The sequence below is a fragment of the Lepeophtheirus salmonis genome, chromosome Z, assembly GCF_016086655.4.
Source record: "Lepeophtheirus salmonis chromosome Z, UVic_Lsal_1.4, whole genome shotgun sequence".
Lineage (NCBI taxonomy): Eukaryota > Metazoa > Arthropoda > Copepoda > Siphonostomatoida > Caligidae > Lepeophtheirus > Lepeophtheirus salmonis.
This window is the reverse complement of record NC_092584.1, coordinates 4,231,324-4,252,864: the sequence shown is the minus strand read 5'-3', so window position 1 is coordinate 4,252,864 and position 21,541 is coordinate 4,231,324. Positions and strand designations below refer to the sequence as shown.

The window sequence follows — 21,541 nt, the reverse complement described above, 5'->3', positions numbered from 1 at the left end:
CATGAATCGTGAGATACAGCTCACTAAAGACAACTAGCGAAAAATGCTCAGAGCTTTTTACTTAACCTAAAATTTAAAACAGTGAAATGTATCTTACCCTGCAAATCTGAGCAGTTCTATATATTTAACCCCAACCTTTGATCGCCTCAAGCTTCAACAAAACTAAACGTCCAAGGATTTCAGATATGAATGAGAGAACACCTTTATTATGTATATTTGAGTGAGTTGTTGTTATCAGTAATTCATAGAGCAATATAGTTTTGAATGTTGTAATTATTCGACATTACCTTTCCAGGGTAGGCACGGACTCAAAAAATTACATAATTATGACACAGGAGGAATAAATTCAAAGTAAAGGAACAATAGAATAATATGATTGGTTATAAATGATCGATGGACGAACTTGCATTACATTAAATATTGAGATAGGATAAAAGTCTTCAATTGAAAATCAATTATGATAATTTAGTAATTTAGAGTATCAGTTTATATTATTAATTAAGTAATAATTATAATTGGTCTAATATGGAATAGAACAATATGAAAAACAAACATGTCCAATAAAAAATCATATCAACACGAGAGATTTATAAGATATTATCCCAATATATTCTTCAATCCTCCCGTAGTTTCAAACATGGAGTCAATATTAACATATCGTCTAAATGTATGTCGCTTAATGACATTTGATCATTAAAACACACTTTAAATTATAATAACAAGTTCTTTGAGACGTTAATTATTTTGTTTAAGCGTGGTGTGGTGATTTCCATATTGACGGATCTCTCATCTAGCCTTTTTGCCGGCAGCAGCAGCAGCTTGAGCAGCTTTTTTAGCTCTGACGATTTCGGCTAATTCTTTATAGCGTCTCATGCAATCCTTTTTACTCCTACTTGGCAAAGTTTCCGATATTCTTTCCCAACGAACTGATCCAAGGGATGAGGGATGTGTTTTGAGGGCTTGTTCAAAAAGAGCTTGTTCCTCCTGTGACCAAGGATTTACGTTGATTCCTTGAACTTCGGCAGCAGAGTCCATTCGAGTGGATGCTTCGTAATCATCAACCTTGAGTCAAATGAACATAAAATCAGTTATTAAGTTAATAAATCATACAAAAAATAGTCCCATCCACTTCAGTCCTGCATCAGTACTAAAACTAATAAAATTTGGTCCTTAATATCGTCCCTCAGCTTTATTTCTTCTTTTTTAAATCAGGTCTAGTACAGACAGTCCGAAGGACTGGTCCTTCGGACTGGACCGAATAAATAAGAACTGACAAAACCCTAATTCCAAGATTATTTAAATGCAAATTCCATCATTTCTACGAACAATACTAATATATTAGTTCCTAGAACTGAGAGTCTTAAAACATATATATATGCATGGAAATAACTCCACCGTATCTTAGGGACATTAATGATTATGGGGGTCAATAAAGTTACTTACTTTGACATCCCTTTGTTTCTTTTGCTTCTCAAGATTCTCGTAGGCCTTTTTGTTCACTTCTTCCTTCAAAGTACTCATATGAAAGTTTCCTTGTTGCAATTCCTTTGCCTTGACTAAAGTCTCTTTAGCTTTCCTTTCTATTTCAGGTGTTTGGGTATGCTGGTTGATATAACTTGCTATGACTTCCCACCTTTGATTCGTACCTATACAAAAGTATTAAAAGTTAGCCATAGTCAATATTCAACACAAAAATTTTAAACAATTTTTCAAAAGTCAAAAATACTCAACAAATAAATATAGGCACATTTGATTATGATATTCATTCCATACATTTTTGAAGGTTTGTATCAATTTCTGAGATAAAAATACGCTATGACATTTAAAAATTTGTTAAATGTTGCATTAAGTTATATATATATATATATTGACTATTAGAATTTTTAAAAGCAAACATACAGAGTATACTGTATAAAAAATCTAGGAAAAGTTATCTTATATAAAAGATAATATCCACACCTCTTAGTAATGTATTTATTTTCTAAAAGTACGGAAAGGAATATCAGAATTTAAAATCTGCTATCTGAACAATAATATGGTTCATATGGAGATGTGACCTCAATAAAATTAAAGTAATTAGAGTTGCTTAATTTGATATTAATCATCATATTTTAATAAAATGTAAATCTGAATTAAGCTTAACATGCTCTTAATTTTTGATTATTTTTAAATCAATTCATAATAATATATATATAAATATATATATTAATATATTGCAAGAACTCCACGTTGCAGTTCGACTATATGAATTGATTAATATGTTTTATATATGTCCTACCGGTATGTAATCATAAAATAGACCGAAAATCAACGTGGTTCATTCTAACAATTTGAAGAATATTTGGAAGGAGAACGGCTTAACGCTCCAAAAACTTAGCTGTTATCATCTATGTGATGAAGGGATTAAATGCAAATCTCACTCTGTATCTAGAAAATGACATAAGCAGGAATTACTCCGATAGTGATCCTCAATTCTACTTCGAATACAGAAACTGCTCCCCATTTCTAAGACATATTTTATACACCTTTCTATATATAAGTTGTGAAAAAGATGTACAAGTTAAAATTAATTCGTCATAAGGCATTCTATGGCATCACTAGTCATTTTAATTAGCAACTATACATTGAAGATATTATGTCATTTTGATCTATTAAAATTATTCATTTATAGATAATAAAACTGTGGGCATTTGAACCTTATAGTGTGTTACAGCACCCGTCTTATCCATTAGTATTTCCCATCAAAATAGAAAAAAAACTAAATCTTTAATGCACCATGCTTCAGCAAATCCCGCAAAGATCTTTAAAGCCAATTTTCGAGGATATTTAGTATATTGGTTTTAAAGTTCTGAACTTTAACTTTCAAATGATATTTATTTTGATCAAAAAACAAGTCAATGAGTTCTAATACTCACAGGAGGAGCAAAAGCTCCAATCACGCAACCTGTTGTGGTGAAAAACATTATATTTGGTGAACTCATATTAACTTTGTACAATTATATGGGAAAAATATTTGTCGTAATTGAAATTTAATATTAAAATCACGTGGTATTTTAGGCAAATCTTCCATTTTGGGATAATATTTGAAATCCTAAAAAATTGTTTTTGAGCGAAAATGATGGATTGACTAAATGTATACAATTCAAAATCAAAGTGGATTTATATTAAAGGGCATTATAACGTAAATCTTCAAAATATTATATAACTAATTATTTATACTGATGAATACTTCAATCAAATATTAAGTATCAACTTAAGTTTCATTCAAATAATTAAGTAATATGAAATATTATTCTGCGATTGATCTTTGTATACTAATGTGATTAATTCATAAAGTCGGTAGAGACGAATGCAGTTGCAAAATGGGTCCAATGGATTTGGAGTCGTATAATGTTAATGGTTGGATTCAGAGCTAAAATCACAAAATAATTTTTCAAACCTTAAATTAAGATTAGTTTGTTTTTAGATATGTGTAGTTTTATTGAAACTGTTTATGTTGATTTATTATTTTAAGGACTGATAATTTAAATTTAATTTCTAGAGTATGATTCAAATAGTTTTTTGATGTTGGATTTATAATATTTAGAGATCCTAGCTTGGAATCTGCAGCTATTATAAATAATTTTTTACTCCTAATCATAGATAAATAGATGTATTATCTGTTTTCTAAATCGACTCCGTGAGTAAAACTTGTCACTCGGCCAACTCCTGGCTTACTCAAGCAGCCATAATTATTACTTAATGGGAATTAGATGTACCTCGTTACTAAAAATCACATAATTTTGATCCTTTTAATATCAGGAATGGGGATATGGAAAATTGATACAGGATGTTTCCAATTGGCACAAAATATAAGAATCTTGTTCACCCAAATGAATTAATTACATTATTAATGCAAAATAAATGGGTGAATATTTAATATTATTTGAATAAAACTTATTCTAATTCCAAATCCATCTAACCTTGTGTGTAAATACATGAGGCTTTAATAACTCCAAGCTCAATTAAATGAAATTACTTAAAATTGCATTATTTTGAGCTTTGTAAACTGAGGAATTGGGGATATGATTAATCAATACAGTCTGTATGAAGTTTTCTATCCATTTATGTTCGGCAACTAACATATAAATCATCATTTTGAATTAATTACATTATTATTCAGAGATCAATTAAGGATATAATATTTCATATTATTTGAATGAAACTTACTGCATAATTTTAAATAAACCTTATGACACTTTATTATTGAAGGACAAATTCCTAATTTCAAATTATACTAGTTTAATCATGTTTTTATACAAACTTGCAGTTAAAAAAGCTCCTGAATTGGGTAAGTATTAAATATTTAAATTTTACAGTATTGACATGACCAGATTAAAAATCATGTAAATAACGGATCAATATTATACATTTTACAATATCTTCTCTGCATAGATTATCTCAAAAAATTTAATATGTTTTAATTGTCCTTGACATACTAAGAATAAAAAGTAAAAAGTTGATTTTGAAAAATAGTTTCTCCTCTTTTACGGATTTTCGTAGTAAAAAAGTTCACGTAGAACGCGAATTTTTCTCGTTCTCAAAAACGCCATTACTGGGGTCCTCCCGTATATATACATTTATTTATTTTTTGGGGGGAAAAAATCAATTTCCCCACTTTTAATAATGATTTTATAAACATAAGAATTAATAAATAGTCATACCCGCTGGAAATAAGTTAACGGCCTTGATTATTAAAGCTAATTCATCAGAGGACCATTCTGGACCAGTTCCTGTTGAATACTCCCCACTCGTATTCTTTGACGAAGCATTTTCAACCATTTCGATTGTTTCTTTCTCTAATTTATTGTTCATTTTAAGAACTTTATTCCTAAATACTTTACCTAAACCTAAAAATGATATTATTATTTAATGTTCCACAAGGGGGGTCAGACATCCCCAAATACTTACTATCCGTTCCCTCTGACTCTAATGCAACGTTAAGACCTTCAATTTCATTCAGAGACAGCATTTCACATAATTTTTCCAATTCCTCCATATGATAAAGTCTTAAATTTTCATCCTCCCCAGCATAAAACTTATTTTCCTTGCAGAAATTACGAAGTGTTTTTCTCTCTTTCTTTAAAGCTTTTTTAAGAGTCTCTTTTTCTTTTTTAGCTGCATCCGCTTTGGCCTTTGCCTCTGCTTCAATCCGTTCCTGTTCGACCCGCTCTTTTTCCTCATGCTCCCGTCTTATACGTTCTTCTTCATCCTAAAATTCAGTGTGATTATAGAGCTCCATGTTAACTAGTAACAACTATAGAGTTTATCAAACCTTTCGAGCTTTAATAGCATCATGCTTCGCCTTTTTCTTAGCTAATTTCTCCGCCTTGTCTTGCTCACGAAATCTTAGGAGTCTAGGATCATTATTATATGCATTGTCTACCAATTTACGAATACGTTTCATTTCTTCTTTCTTCTTTTCAGCCCGTTGGACTTTATTGTTTTTTTCGATCCAACGACGTTCTTCTCTATCAGATCCTCTTTCTTTGTCCTCCTCGTCCAAGTAGGAAAATTCCCGCCATGAGTCAAACTCATACCAGAACTTGTAAAATCTGCAAAGGGATTTTAAAATTAACAAATCAATATCCGGAAAATAATGTTTGGGATTTAAATTAACATGTATAATGTATTTCCAATAGTTGAAAGCCTCCGATAAAGATTTATGCAATATAAAGACAAATGGTTCCCAATCGTGGATGATGGAAGCCTTTGGTGCCAGCGGTGCATCATCTAAGGCTCCACGAAGATTATATGAATAACTAATTTGCTAAAGCATATGTATTTTATATGCTACAAAATATTAAAAGATATGAAAAGATTGGGTATCACTCAAATATCAGCTTCTCAAAGGTGGAGAGGGACCTAATTTTACATAAATGAGACAAATTGACATAATAAAATCTAGGTGGGAGGGGAGAATATATAAGAAAAATCCTTTGTTGAATTAACTATTATTAGTTTTTTTTATTATTAATTACTATTAGAGATCTATTATTTAAGGATGATTTTAATTTATGTATGGAATCAATATTTTCTATACAATTATTATTTCTTTCAGTCTCTGAAGACTAAAAAATACTAGATATAGCTTTGAATTTTTATGGTCAATCTGAAATATTTTCCTAACAAGTCTGTTAAACATGAAATACTGCTCCTATACTCAAGAGCATTTCGACAATTTACTCTCCCTAAATATAGTAAATGTATTCATTACCAGGGATGGAGCCAAGTACATTTTTAATGTAAGGGAAGTACAAGTATTAGGTTTACTATTTGGCCCTCAAATTACAGTACACGTATTTCATGAATACTAAGTACCAATGTACTTGGCCCTCATCCCTGTCCATTACAGGACCATAAACCATACTTACTTATCCACCTTTTCCCGTGAACAGTCATCATCCCCAATCGGAGGTATCTTTTTGGATGTTGACCACCGAGAATTTAATTCAAAAGCCGAAGTAAACACCTTGAAAAAGTCTTCAGGCTTATTCCTTTTGGGATTCCAATCCGGAACCGTATCATCAAACTCTGGATCAACGGAATCAAAGGCTCTTCGCTTATTGGGAAGACCCAGAATGTCAAAGGCTTTGGTAATACAAGTAAAGTAATCGTCATTTTCCCGTATTTCTTCTCCTGCGGCACGGCGTTTGTCCGGATGATGTCGTAGGACTTTGGCTCGATATGCCCTTTTAATTTGATCATCAGTGGATTTGTATCGGAGGGAGGCTAAGCCCAGGACCTTGTAGTGATCTTGATCTTTGCATTCCTTTGGATCCAGACTTCGAAGATACTCGATGTCGTCCTCAAACTCAATCTCCGTTTCTTCTTCTTCGGACTCTGACTCAGATGAGGATTCGTGAAAATCTTTTGAGAGTCCTCGCGTAGAGTGAATACGATCCCATTGCGATAAAAACCAACGGCCAACGGGTTCGACCTAAAGAGACAACGTGGTTAACAGTCGGCTAAATATGAATGACTTTATTACCTCAATTGTCGTTAAAAAACTCGCTGGAAGTGTTCTAACATCCGCGGAAACCATGGTGTTAGCTCTTTTGATGGATAAATCTAAGAACCACGAGGACCTGCTACGACAACGGCTAAAATATTATTCAAATAAAATAAACAAAGATTAATAGGAAGAGGTTGAGTGACTCACAAAGAAGTTATTTTTTCGTCCCGCCCTCCGTATTTCTATTTGTCTGCTGCTTCAAGAACAGCCATGAAAAGGAGAAACCCCCCATTGTAATTTTTCACTACATAACATATGTACATACTTTTTATGCAAGTTGTTATTCCTTCGTTTTGAAATGCCATGTCATTCTAATACCCAACTAATTTGGATCTATTAAAATTACATGGATATTATGTATTTATGACTTTTCGTAATAAAAGTTTTAAAATACGGAAATAGATCCGCAGAATAACATTTTTTTTTGTAGGGGTATGGGGTTCTTGGATTCAACTTTTTCCTAAGCTGCATAATTTACACTCCCTAATATTCAAGAAGTAGTATTGACTATTTTATTTGTGTGATAATAATTCATAATTTATTGTTAGTTCATAAAATTTTGGCAGAAAAAGTTTAAAATAAATAGAATATTACTTTCAATGAGAATCATTTTGACTCATAACAGCTAAGAAAAACTCCGTTATTAAAAGTCTATGATTGAATATAAATGAGGGTTTCCAACCTCCCTTGAAAAACGGAGTCGTCCGGTTTTTAGAAAAAAAACACCCGTCCCATATTGAGCTGAAATGGAACACAGTTTGTTCTGTGATACTATGATTTTTAAAAAGATGGGCAGTTAAATGCCATTGGAAAATCAATTTGAAGCATGAGTATGCTTACAATTTTTCAACAGATGTTCTATAGATGCACTATTTCAGGATGGATGTTCTACTTCCTATCTTTTGTTTTATATTAACGTATACAGTTTTATGTAAGCAAGACAGGTTTCTGTTAGAGTCGTAATCACTGTATTTTGAGAAAAAAATCCCCCGTCTCGAACCTACCAATCAGTTGTCCCTTAATTATTTTTTAGAGAATTGACAACCCTAATATAAATTAATAGTAAATATTTGATCTCTTGCTGGTTTTGTAATTTTGCCCACTTCTAAAGATTTTCGATGAGATTGAGGTCCGAAGACTGGACAGACCACTCCCTGACCTTAATATGCTTCTTTTTTAGTCATTCCTTTGTTCCTATGGGCGTAAGTGTTGGGTTATTACCGTGCTAGAATATCCATTTTCAGTCCCCTGACCTAATGTAAGGAGGTTGTTGCCCAAGATTTCCCCGAGGATGGTCCATCCTCCTTCGATGTGGTTAAGTTTTCGTCTCCCCTTCCCAGAGAAACACTCCCAAAATGTTTTTTTTCTTTGTCAGTGGGCAAACTAACAAAATTGACAAGCTATCAAATACTTATTTTCTCCTTTGTAGGTCGTTTGTCAATTATTATTATAGTTTATAATTGCTTATTAAATATAATACTTAACAGAGACGGATTAGCGTCAATTCCATAGTATTAATACTTATTTATACATGAATACTTAAACAACATTATTGAATAATCTTATAAAAACTATTTGAACTTTAGAACCCAATGGATAAATTAAATATGAATGGGATTCAATCATCAACTTCTGAATATTTCTATTATAAACAAAACAGCTCTCCATTTTTTTAAATCAATAAGAGATTAATCAATCTTATGTTATGTGAACAATTATAATAGTTACATGATAAATGAAATTGTACAATTTATATGAAAGTAATATAAAAAATTAAAGGAAATAATTAGATTGTGTACAACTTTAGTTGGCATATTTATTATTTATAAATGGGAACTCAACGAAATTTATGAATTTTATGATCGAAGTGTATTAATTCATTTGACAATTGTACATAAATACAAGATATTTTATATAAAGAGTTATTAAATTTATGATTATTTTAAATTTAACAGTAGCAGTAAATACATGTCTTGGATTCTTAAATGTACATGATGTGCCTCGGGAAGAGCCTGATTACAGAAGTTGCGAACCTACCAAGAAGACTGAACTAAGGATCTTCCTTAGTGAAGCAAAAGTTTCTCATTAAAAAAATTAATTTATATTCAGTTACAAAGTATAGTGTTTTGGGGTAAATGGTTGAAAAAATATTCTAGAAGTGGTACATCATCAGTCATCACTCAAAGCAGGTTGATAATCCCTGGGTTAGATAATTAATAATCATGTAATCGAGCCTACTAGAATTTTTAATTTGATGTATCGCACCGATTTGTGTTCAAGACAGTCGGATTTTGACTTCATAGATAATAGAAAAGGTACCAAACGCAAATTCACAAAAGGCCAAAATTAAGAACTCGGACTACTTTATGGGCCAAGAGAGAGAAGTTTGGTGTCCTTGGAGTAGGATAGTATTCTTTATTTACATTTTACAATAAACATATTATTAGTATTACGATACGATATTCGCCATTCGGAAAAAGTATAATGTATCCGCGCAATGAAGCTGTCAGTTGTGCTGTTGCCATTTGTGATTCTCCTAATAACATAATTTATCATCATTTTCCAAAGGATCCCTCAAGGAGGAAAAAGTGGGAATGTGCTTGTCATCGAAAGGACCCCTTAGGAAAATACCCTCGAATTTGTGAGAATCATTTTGAGGAAAATGATTATAAAAGAGATTTAAAAGGTGAATTGCTGGGACTACCTTTAAAAAGAAAATTGAAAGAAGATGCTATCCCTTCCAGAGGTCTCATACCCGGAGAAGGATTTGAGCAAGCTCCAAGGAAAAAGAAAAGAATTAAGATTGTGCACCATTTTGAAGAAGATTCTAATCAAATATATTTGGATACATTAGACAAATCATCCCAAACCATTGTAAAATTAACTCAAAAACCTATGGTAGAAAAGGTTAATGCATCTACTCAAGCATGTGGATCCCTCGTTATAAAAGTTACTAGGGCTACTAATACCAGAAAAGATCCACTCATTCAAGAACTCGACTCACTAAGGAAACAAAATGCACATCTACACGAAAAAGTGAAAATCCTCCAATCGGAAAATAGATCATTAAAATCCAAATCTAATTTTAAGGAAGCGATGAAAGGAGAACTTGAAAAAACTAAGAGGTTTACTAAATCTCAATGCAAACTCATTATGAATGGGAAGACGTTTGGAAAATGGAATGAGGAGGATATTGTTAAGGGACTTAAACTAAAGTCTCTTTCCTCAAAAGCCTACCGTTACATCCAATCCAGTGGTCTACTTCCGGTTCCTAGTGTAACAACCCTCAAACGGTGGATCCGAAATTTTAAAACAGCTTCTGGAACACAATCAAATAGTATTGAAAATGTAAACAAAATACAAAACCAATCATAGTTTATGGCGTGCCTATTAAAAGGGTAATAGAAGTCAAATATCAGTCGTAAACACGTTATAGACGGTATCAAGGTGTTTAGAAAAGAAGGTGGGTTTTTCTGGAACAATGCACGAAAGAAATGAAAAGTCATGAGAAATCAATGATTGGAGTTTTATTTATACTTTAATATATGATTTAAGGTATTCAACAAAATTCTTATATACATTAATTACATTTTTACATTGACTGACATCAATATAAGTCACAGTAAAATATAAAACCTTGTATAAAAATTAAAAAGTATTTCACTTTTTTCGATGGATTGAATTTTTTTACTGTATTTAGATGAGATAAATATTTTTCTAATCTTGCAGCACGAAATATCAAAAAGATGCTTCATTATCTTGTTAATGATATCGAACACAATAATGAACATGGTGAAGAGGAAACGGATACTATTACTATGCAACACTATTTGCATGTTTTAAAGGAAGAAAAATTATATAAAGCTATATCACTTCCAACAGATATTGATGGATATAATAATTGGAGAAATGAAAAGAAAGAAAAAATGCTTTTGACAATTAGTAGGCTTAAAAAAAGAATGATTTTCTTTGAAAAGATAAAATTGGCCATGGATACATCAAAGAGCTAAGTATTTAAAACTTTGAAATTAAATTTGTGTAAAAAGATATCTTCAAGTCAAGCAAATGTGCTTCTTAGTAATTAGGTTAAGACAATACCCAAAAAATGGATGGAAGAAGACATTCAATAATTGATGATCTTGAATGAATGATCCTTGAATGTCTTTTTCTGTCCATTTTTGGGGCCTTTCTTTTCCTTATTACTAAAAAACACATTTGCTTGACTTGAAGATATTTTTTTACAGAAAGGATTTGACAACTACTATCATTCAAGTGTAGCCTCATTATATTTTTGAATAAGGACTTTAACGACAAGCTATTGGATAACAAATCCCTTCGTTTTACATATCATAGACTAATAAAAAGAAGCAAACTAAAAAACATATCTGTAGTTCCATCAATATTTGTACCCAAAACAAACTCCTTAAGCTTGCTAAAGGGGACATACGAATTGGGCATCTTCTGAAGTCAGACACAGTAAATCATTGGAATTATGGAATGAACTAATAAGCGCGTTTCACTCCTCCAATCAATCAATAATTTGTCAAATATCCAATTGAGATTTTTTTTAGAGCAAAAGCTTACTTTTTATCGTTATCTATATCATAAGAAGCTTCCAGTATTAAAGCTTCTGTATATTGTGAGCCCAAATAAAGTTAAGATTGTTGATGCTATTTATAACGTTACAGCTTATTTGAAAGGGAGAAAGACTATAATGTGGAACCAAAAGAGATGATTACGACAATTGAGAAATTGATTTCTTCTAATATCTCTTATACCAATAAGTTAACATTTGCGAATTTTGCTCTCTTTACCATCAATAAGGACAAAGGAAGACTAATAGATACAATGGACCTTGTTTTAAGTGCTACGTGCGTAGTAAAATTATACGATGATTTCTAAATTGATTTAATTAAATAGCTTAGAAAACGACTAATTTCATAGATAAAAGTCCCTGTGTTAATGCGCAAGAAAATAGACAACGCAAGAGATATATTGATCCTGGAGCAATTAAAAGAGTGAAGACGTATAGAATAAATACTGTTAAATGTATCTTGAATTCATTATATTGGTCCAAATCCAAAAACTCTTCATTTAATATTATAATTGTATTTATATTTTGTAGAAAGTAAATGTGCATTTCATTTATGTATTTAGGCTGAAATATTATTTTTGTACTCTAAATTATTGAATTAATTATTTAAACTCATGAATTTGTCCTTCAAAAATAAAATACTAACTTTTTTTCGTGTTAGTACAAATAACTAATTATTATGAAATGTTATTCTTCGATTGATTTTTCAATACTAATGTGATTAATTCATAAAGTCAGTATATTTGCACAATTAGTAAAATGGATTCGGAGTTGCAAAATTCAAATTTTTGGATTCAGGGCCAAGATCACAAAATATTATTACAATCTATAAATTAAGAATAATTGAATATTAGATGTGTGTGTTTTTAATCAAATTATTTATGCTGATTTATTATTTTAAGGACTGAACATTTAATTTTAATTTCTAGAGTATGATTTGAATAGTTTTTGAGGTTGGATTTATAATATTGGAGATCCCGGCTCCAAGTCTCCAGGTATTTTAAAATTTGAAACTCTAAATCATAGATATTTAAACATATTTTCTGTGTTCCAATCCTACTCCGTGAGCTAATAACTCATCATCTGTAATTATTACTCCATGGGAATTAGATGTATTCAATTACTAAAAATTATATTATTTCGATCCATTTAATCTCATGACTGGGGATATAGGAAATCGATGGGAACAAAATCGATATAGTCGGACTAATGTTTGCGATTTTTTCTATTTCGACACCAAATGTAATTAATTACATTATTAATGCAAAATTAATGGGGAATCATATTAATCATTATTCAATCCCGCCTCAATTAAATGTAATTACTAAAAATTGCATTATTTTGATCTTAGTAAACTGAGGAATTGGGGATATGATTAATCAATACAGTCTGTATGAAGTTTTCTATCCCTTTCTGTTCCGCAACTAACATATAACTACATAACTGTCGTTATGAATTAATGAAATTATTATTCAAAGGTCAATGGAGGATTTAATATTATTTGAATGAGAGTTACTACATAATCTTGTACAAACACGATTTCAAGTTGAAGTTAATTTTTGAAGGGGATATTCATCAGTTTAAAATATTAGTTTAATATACATTTAAAATTTAAAAAATGTGTATATTAAACTAATATTTTAAACTGATGAAACCTATGAAGGTTTAGTATATCTCATAAAATACGAGATATTTATGATATGCATCGAAGTCAGTATTTTGAAACTTTCAATTACGAATATGCCGTTTATATTACTTGAAAAGATTTGGGATGATTTTATTTGACTTTGTAATTTTGAAACACATATATAAAAATTAGATATAATTAACTTATTTATTTTGGATATGCATGACTCTATTTCCCCGCATTTAAGGAGTTATCCATAAAGACCTTCTCAGACATTTATTATAACATCATGTGCATACTCATTCAATATAATAGATCCCTAAATTCATCGTATAAATATCCTAGTAAAACTCAATTTTTTATCATGGTATTAAGGAAATTAAATTAGATGGTCTCCGGTAAAATGATTGCAGTAAAAAAGTTGTAAGACAAAATGACTGTGGTAATATCATCGTGTATATTTTAATTGTGGTTGGTATGATTTATATATGTTTAAAAATTTAAATACAACTATTTATTTATTTTATTATTCAATGCATTAGTCATTATTCATGACAACTAAAGAGTTGATTATAAATAGAAAAAGGTGAGTTTTGAGGTTTCGTTGAATTATAAAATTTCCGCTCATTCATCTATCTAGTTTTTCATGATTTAACCCCCTAATGAGGTTGTACATTTGAACTATTGTTAATCTGGATGTTAATGGAACTGTTCATTGTACCCCGCAGGCTAAAAAATTTAATATACTCCTACTCTAGTATGTCAGAGTGTCAATCCCTTTGTCTTTTCTATCTAACTTTAGTTGCTAACTACTAAATTCAAAAGATAAAATGAGGCAAGAAGAAAGTCTGAGCAGTTACGAACAATTTCGAGAAGAAAATATTCGTAGAAACAACTAAAAGTTAATCGAGCTAGGCTTTAAATCATGAATTCAAGTAAATGATTAAAAACATTATATGTCCTTTATTCTTAAGTCTCTACATAGGTCAATAATAAAAATAGGAAACGAAGAAATAAAGATCCGTTTATTGGTGAAAGAAGAAAGAGTTCTCGCTTGACTAAATATGGAGATGATCTTACTTCATCTACAAAATCTGAAAAATTGAAGAGGCATATTGAAGATGTGCATGAAAATATAAAAAAATTAAATGTAACTACTTGAAATTGTTATTACCCACTGTATTTTATATTTATGTTAAATATAAATATATACTTATTCATTTATAATTTGAATTATAATATTTTAATTTAATGAAAGGTTGCGTTGGAATATAAATAGTAAAATAAACATAAACAAATGTTGCCGAGTATAGACTGGGATCTAATAAAGAGTACGCCCCATACTCTTAAATTGCTGTGGGGAAATAAGAAATTAATTTGTTCATTGATTTTTCCTTATTTGAATATCCCTCCAAAGAGAAGGTGAGTTTTCAATTATACATTTAGGATTTATTAATTTTTATTATACTAATAATGTATAATTTAAGATGCAATGGTCAATTATTGCCGCCGGAGGTGGGAACGTGGACTTGAGTCCATATATTGGAGACGACTCACAATCAAAGACTCGAGACTTGACTTGGACTTCAAAGCTAGTACATTGCAAACTCAGGAAAAGCGTTCACACTAGTGACCCCATATTAGACTTATGGACTTGGAATGAGCTTGAATTAAATCTGAGGATTCGTTGAGAATATTCAAGGACTAGGACAATACTTGATATTTGCAGTGGACTTGCAGTATAATGACGTTTTCCCTACTCGGATTATTGATGTATCGTAAGCTGAAGGAGTCGAAACGACACTCTGAAATATTTAGAAGCTATGGGTTAAATATATCTGTAGAAAGGATTAGACAACTACTATCATTCAAGTGTAGACTCATTATATTTTTGAATAAGGACTTAAAAGACAAGCTATTGGATAACAAATCCCTTCGTTTTACATGTCATAGACTAATAAAAAGAAGCAAACTAAAATATATATATGTAGTTCCATCAATATTTGTACACAAAACATACTCCTTAATCTTGCTAAAAGGGAAATACGAATTGGGCATCTTCTGAAGTCAGACACAGTAAATCATTGGAATTATGGGATGAACTAATAGACGCGTTTCACTCCTCTAATCAACTCAACAATTTGTCATACATCCAATTTAGATTTTTTTAAGTGCAAAAGCTTACTTTTTATCGTTATCTATATCATAAGAAGCTTCCAGTGTTAAAGCTTCTGTATATTGTGAGGCCAAATAAAGTTAAGATTGTTGGTTCGATTTTTAACGTTACAGCTTATTTGAAAGGGAGAAAGACTATAATGTGGAACCAAAAGAGATGATTACGACAATTGAGAAATTGATTTCTTCTAATATCTCTTATACCAATAAGTTAACATTTGCGAATTTTGCTCTCTTTACCATCAATAAGGACAGAGGAAGACTAATAGATACAATGGACCTTGTTTTAAGTGCTACGGGCGTAGTAAAATTATACGATGATTTTTAGATTAATTGAATTAATAGCTTAGAAACGTCTTATTTGAAATTTAAAAGCCATGGTTCTTTTGTTAATAATCAAGAAAGTAGGAAACGCAAGAGACATAATTCCCCTGGAGCAAATAGAAAAGTGAATAAACTGCCAAATCTATCTTGAATTAATTGTCCAAAAATGATTGTATTTTATATTATAAAAGTATTTGATAATATTGATGTAAGTAAATGTGCATTTCATTTCTGTATTCATGGTGAAATATTATTTTTACTTGACCAATTTTTTTTCTGTGAGGGGTTTAAATAAAAATCATATGCATATTATTATTTAAACTGGAGTCTTGAATGTATTATTATTGGTTTTCATTTGTTTTTGTAATGATAATAAATTGTTTTCTACATTATAATTGTTGTTTTATTGAAGTCCTATGCTTGTTTTACGAACATAATCTCCAAGTATATCAGGATACTTCACTTTGTTCCTTGCCTTGTCTCCAAATCATGCCAAATATCAAATATTTATTTATTAAAGGATTCCCTCCTCAGCAAAAACGAGGTTGTGTTATTTCAATCTCCATGCTTCATCTCCCTTCATTATAATATCCCAAGTATAGTAAATATATTTATAAATATAAAATACATAATAGATAGTGACGTCATTTATTGACGCAAATAGGATACAAAATTTCAATTTTTGTCTAAGAAAAAGTGCAGTCAATAATAAGGAATAACTCAGTACTTATCCAACACATAACAATCATTTGGATTTCAGCAAAATTCTACAGTCAATATACATCTCAAGAACCTATTTAAAGTCCCTGATTCAGTTATTTTTGATGTTTTGTAACCTACCTGGGTATAATAATTAATGATATAATTTATATTTGTCAATTAAATATAGTTTTTCCATTGACACTAATCACAGACAAAAATATACTCCAGTTTATATTAACTTCTATTGCTCCATAGTATATTCAAAAGAAACAAAGAGGCCAGAGCGAAGTCTATCCAATTTCAAACCCTTTCAGATGGAAAACAATCAAAATATGACCGAGCTAGGCTTAAAATCACGAAATCAAGTAAATGATGTAAAATTTTATATGTCCTTTAGTCGTAAATCTCTAAATAGGTCAAGAATAAAGATAGGAAAACAAGGAATCCGAGTAGCGATGGCCAAAGAAGGAGTTCTCGTTTAACTAACAATAGAGATGTCCATACTTCATCCAGACAATCTGCAAACTTGAAGAGACATATTGAAGGTGTTGATAAGAAGATAAAAGACTTTCAATTTACTTACTCCACTAGTTCTCTTACAAAACCTAAACACTTGAAGACTCATATTAAAGGTATTCATGAGGAGATAAAAAAATTTCAATGTAGTAACTGCTCAAGTTCTTTTACAAACCATGGACACTTGAAGAGGCATATTGAAGGTGTTCATGAGAAGATAAAAAAATACACATGTAGTTACTGCTCAAGTTCTTTTACACAATCTGGAGACTTGAAAAGGCATTTTGAAAGTGTTCATGAAATGATAAAAAAATACCAATGCAGTCAGTGCTTTAGTTCTTTTACACGCTCTGCAAGCTTGATTAGGCATATTGAAGGTGTTCATGAGAAGATAAAAAAATTCCAATGCATTTACTGCTCTAATTCTTTTACACAATCAGGAAGCTTGAAGAGACATATTGAAGGTGTTCATGAGAGGATATAAACAATTCTAATATAGCAACTGCTCTAGTTCTTTTACATAAATTGGAAACTTGCAGATGCATGTAAAGACTTTTGATAAGTAGAGAAAGAAGTTCCAACTTTTCCAAGATGATCAAAGATTTTTATACATACATGATTCTAATATGAAAATATAAAAAAATAGATATATATATAAATTTCAGTCTTTTTTGTTACTAGCGATCATAGATAATGGGGCATACTGTATACTTAGAACCCCTGTCCAAATTGGAGCAACAGAATAATAAAATTATCTTTTATCCACAAATACAGAATAGAAAATTCAATAAAAATATGAATGATTACTTATAACTCAATAAACAGTGAAGAAGAATCTGTTGAAAAATTCAAATAACTCGGTTCCTATGGAATAAGTATTTAACATATTGGCATCTCTGAAATCAAAGGATACATTTTTATAAAATAAAGTTGATACTTCGCTTCTAATCTTTAAAATTGTGGACTCCTATTAACTTACCTACTTTATATAAAATATACTTACTCCCTTGAATGTAGGGACTATGATTGAATAAGTTAATGTTTTTTTAAAAGAGCTAATTCACTTTAAAAACTGATTGAACATATGTAAAGATTCCAGGCCGTTTTATTTTCCGGAAATGTATATCAGGTGATCCGGATTATTAAAAAAAATGGAGAATATATGTGAGGCAATTATAAGAAAACAACATACGATTACTCTCCTTAAAATTGAGATGATGTTAGTTTACTATTCCTTGCATAATGCTCTACAATTTATACTATATAAATATTTTAATATCCCTTCGTAGAGTGTGCAAATTAGAGTGAATTATTATCTAAATATCCTGCTAAAAAGTAACGTAGCTATAATAATTGATACAGCTGAACATAATGGGAGATTATCAACAAGTCTTGTTAGATCTGAGTTGAATTGAACTGCAAAAAATCCCGAATTTCACCCAAATTGTTCTAATTCGTCAATTAAATTTGTAGCAAGCCATTTTTTTTTTAAATTAATATAATATGGCTGTGCCTTGCACAGAGAGTATCTGTTATTTTGTTCAAAATTTGTTTCCAAGTTGTTTAGATATGTTTCTTATGGCTACTGGCTTTTGCTTCTGAGGATTAGTTATTAACGTTTCTTCCAGGATCCTATGTTTTTGACAAAAAATAATCCGTACTCCAAATTACAAAGATCTCATGTATATAGTTGTCTGAACCTTTGGCTTATGATATATTATTTTTACCTTTAAAGAAATTTCTAAGAATAATGGAATTCCTATAAGCTATAATCTATCAAAGGGATATGACCTAACATTTGTAACTAGGACTATTGAATTTAACTTTTTTTAAATTATATCATTTCATGTATTATCAATCTTAAATTAAATTACAAGTGAAACATAAACTTAGCTCTCTGAGTTCAATTAATTGACATTATTAGTGTTATCTTTTCATTGAATATTTAAATTTAGTAATGGAGATAACAATGCAGCCTAATGGAGAATTTGATGGTTCAGTATTTGTATTATCTCTCCCCAATGGGAGATGTGTAGTGTATATTTCATGCTATATTGCTTTAGTTATTAAAATTTTAATTTATTGACTAAAGTCAGAATAAATTTTATTTGTAACTTTGGAAATATCTGGAATAATGATTTTATACATTATAATAAAATTGATGACCGAATATATTCTGGTCTACTTTTAGTGATGTTATACTGTAATACAGTTTTAATTAATATTTATATTTGAAAGATTATGGTTATTTCTGATAATGATTCATAAATTATATAGCTATGAATTTTAGACCGTTAGACTTTATTTGAAGGGACTACAGCTCCTCCAGCTGACCACTTGCGGATACCCCTGCTATTATCAAATGATTTAGGGGCATTTTTCTCTTTTGGGGGAGGGGAGGTTGGGAGAGTTAATAAAAGTAACGATGTGATATTATGAGAACACAAAGAAGAATAAATCTCTATGAAGAGAAGTAGGAAGCATTAATTATGACTAAATAATATCCAGATTCCTCTGTTTGTATTTTGAGGAAGTCTCTTGAGTATTGCTTCTAAAAAAAACATGAGCTAAAATAACAACCAAACAAATATATACATATATATAGAAGGATCTAATAAATTATTAAGAAATGAAAACAAAGGACTCTGCGTATGCTTTTGTTTTTTATTATTTTTCATTTGATCTACGCTTCTGCATCAAAAAAGACTTCAATAAGATTCTATAAGAGAGAATGGATGTTATGAAGAAATTACACAACACTCAGGATATTATGAACTTTACTTCTTCAATCTAATTATTGGCTCTCACCCTCTTCTTTGAAGAAATCTCGAAGGCTTTTTAAAATTCAATAAAGAGAAAATTTGTTCTGTGGGATCGATTCCTCATTCGTTATTCTTACTTAGTTATAATTATTGTTGAGACCCGGTGCCAGATCGATTTTTTCCCCATCACTTTGTTATTTACAAGGTTAAAATTTATACGGGCATTATTTTTTGTTTTATATTAAGCAGAAGAGTTCATAATTGATTTGGTGCTTTGTAAAATATTTTTTCAGGTGAGCTTCTGTGTGGAGAGGCCGTTCTCGAGCTCATAGAGAGGTTCTACCCTCATTCTTGATGGCTTTGGATACTGCAGAGGGGCTGACAGCCTTCTCCTTAGCTAAGTCAAATTTGGGTTTGCATCAGTGCTACTAAAAATATATTTGTAATAACCAAAGGGGAACACTCATTTTGTACAAATGAATTCAAGGAAATATCGGAGATTATAGTAATTCGGGACTATTATCGATCAGAGTCATTTTGACACTTAAAAACAATCCCCAAATTAAAAGTAAAATTAATAAAACATATGTAAAAGTGTATTTTGTGATTAAAAAGTATTTTATTGATTCTGTATCTCGTTCAGAAACTCGATATATTTCCATTTTTAGGCTGAAAAATGATGAAAAACAACACTCTTCTTTAGAACCTTTTAACTTATTCATAATACATAGTGAGTAAGAATGTCACAGCTTATTATTAGAAAAATATCTAAAGTATAATTTCAATAAAGATATATTAAAAAAATATGAAAATCCAAGGATTTTAAACCATCTTTAGCGATCTCATTTCTTATGGGAGTCTACCAAGAAATAGTCAACATTATAATCATATTTTTTCCTGATATCCATGCCAATATCATGACGTCATGTATCATAAAAGAAAGATTGAGGCAATTGAAGGAAGATACTTCTAACTTGATCATCCATCTCAAGAGATGTTCGAATTTAGATTCCGAATTCCATGAAGGACTTCATTTTTGTGTCCCTCTCTGATGTCATTCTTAGCTCAGTATTTCATAGATACTATGAAGTATCAGAGTTTCTAAAATCAGAATTTAGAACTGTATGAACTTTTTATTTTTTTTAGTTTCCATCCTGTACATAATACATGAAGGCATAAACGTTTTCATATGCTATAAAACTTACCTATACAAAATACCCTGCAAGGTCATCTTTAGGTCGTACATCTGGATCAAATTATGAAAACAGCTCAAAACTATTTTCTAAATGATTATAAGTAGGTTTGTCTCGCATTATCCAGGAAATTAAGAAATTAATTATGAACCCTTCTGCTTAATATAAAACAAAAAATAAAGACCATGAAATTACTAAACTTTAAGTTTTAAACGTAAAACTTTTTTTTAATCAAGTCAACGACCATGTCTGATGAGCGGAAGAGGATTGAGGTAGCTTCACTACTGTACACCGGAGTCCCCATCGCGGATTTCATCAACGCTACTAGAGCATCGTGAGCTACTGTACTTCGAGTCCAAAAGTGCCTTCATAATGACAACTATATGGCCACCACAAAGCCCAAGAGTTGTTGGGCGAAAAAAGGACTCAAATGAGGTAAACGATGCTATTCAAGCCAATCCCTAGATGCTCATGTTTGACTTTGCTATGGAGAAGGCTGTCAGCCACTCTGCAGTCTTCAAATTTCAAATATTAAATTTTCTAGTAAAAAGCAAAAATTTCTCAAACTCTCAAAATTCTGAGTGGACACGTTGT

The 21,541-nt window shown here is 30.6% G+C and overlaps 1 protein-coding gene, 1 long non-coding RNA gene and 1 other non-coding gene across 3 annotated transcripts; 2 read left to right on the top strand and 1 right to left on the bottom strand.

Annotated features, from left to right (window-relative positions):
* Positions 1-255: 255 nt before the first annotated feature.
* On the bottom strand, positions 256-7,207 carry LOC121130121 (dnaJ homolog subfamily C member 2). The gene is made up of 7 exons (XM_040725836.2): positions 7,031-7,207; positions 6,414-6,979; positions 5,315-5,594; positions 4,951-5,251; positions 4,704-4,889; positions 1,444-1,646; positions 256-1,062 (listed from the first exon to the last, which is right to left on the bottom strand). Exons 1-7 carry the CDS (start codon positions 7,082-7,084, stop codon positions 787-789), a joined length of 1,866 nt encoding a protein of 621 aa, XP_040581770.1. The 5' UTR covers positions 7,085-7,207; the 3' UTR covers positions 256-786.
* Positions 7,208-14,564: 7,357 nt separating this feature from the next.
* LOC139907340 (uncharacterized) lies at positions 14,565-16,166 on the top strand. Its single transcript, XR_011783884.1, has 2 exons — positions 14,565-14,697; positions 14,763-16,166. It is a non-coding gene; the product is annotated as an uncharacterized lncRNA (long non-coding RNA).
* A 248-nt stretch (positions 16,167-16,414) lies between these two features.
* LOC121130549 (uncharacterized) lies at positions 16,415-17,649 on the top strand. The gene is made up of 3 exons (XR_011783900.1): positions 16,415-16,618; positions 16,732-16,841; positions 16,892-17,649. It is a non-coding gene; the product is annotated as an uncharacterized protein (transcript).
* Positions 17,650-21,541: the final 3,892 nt, after the last annotated feature.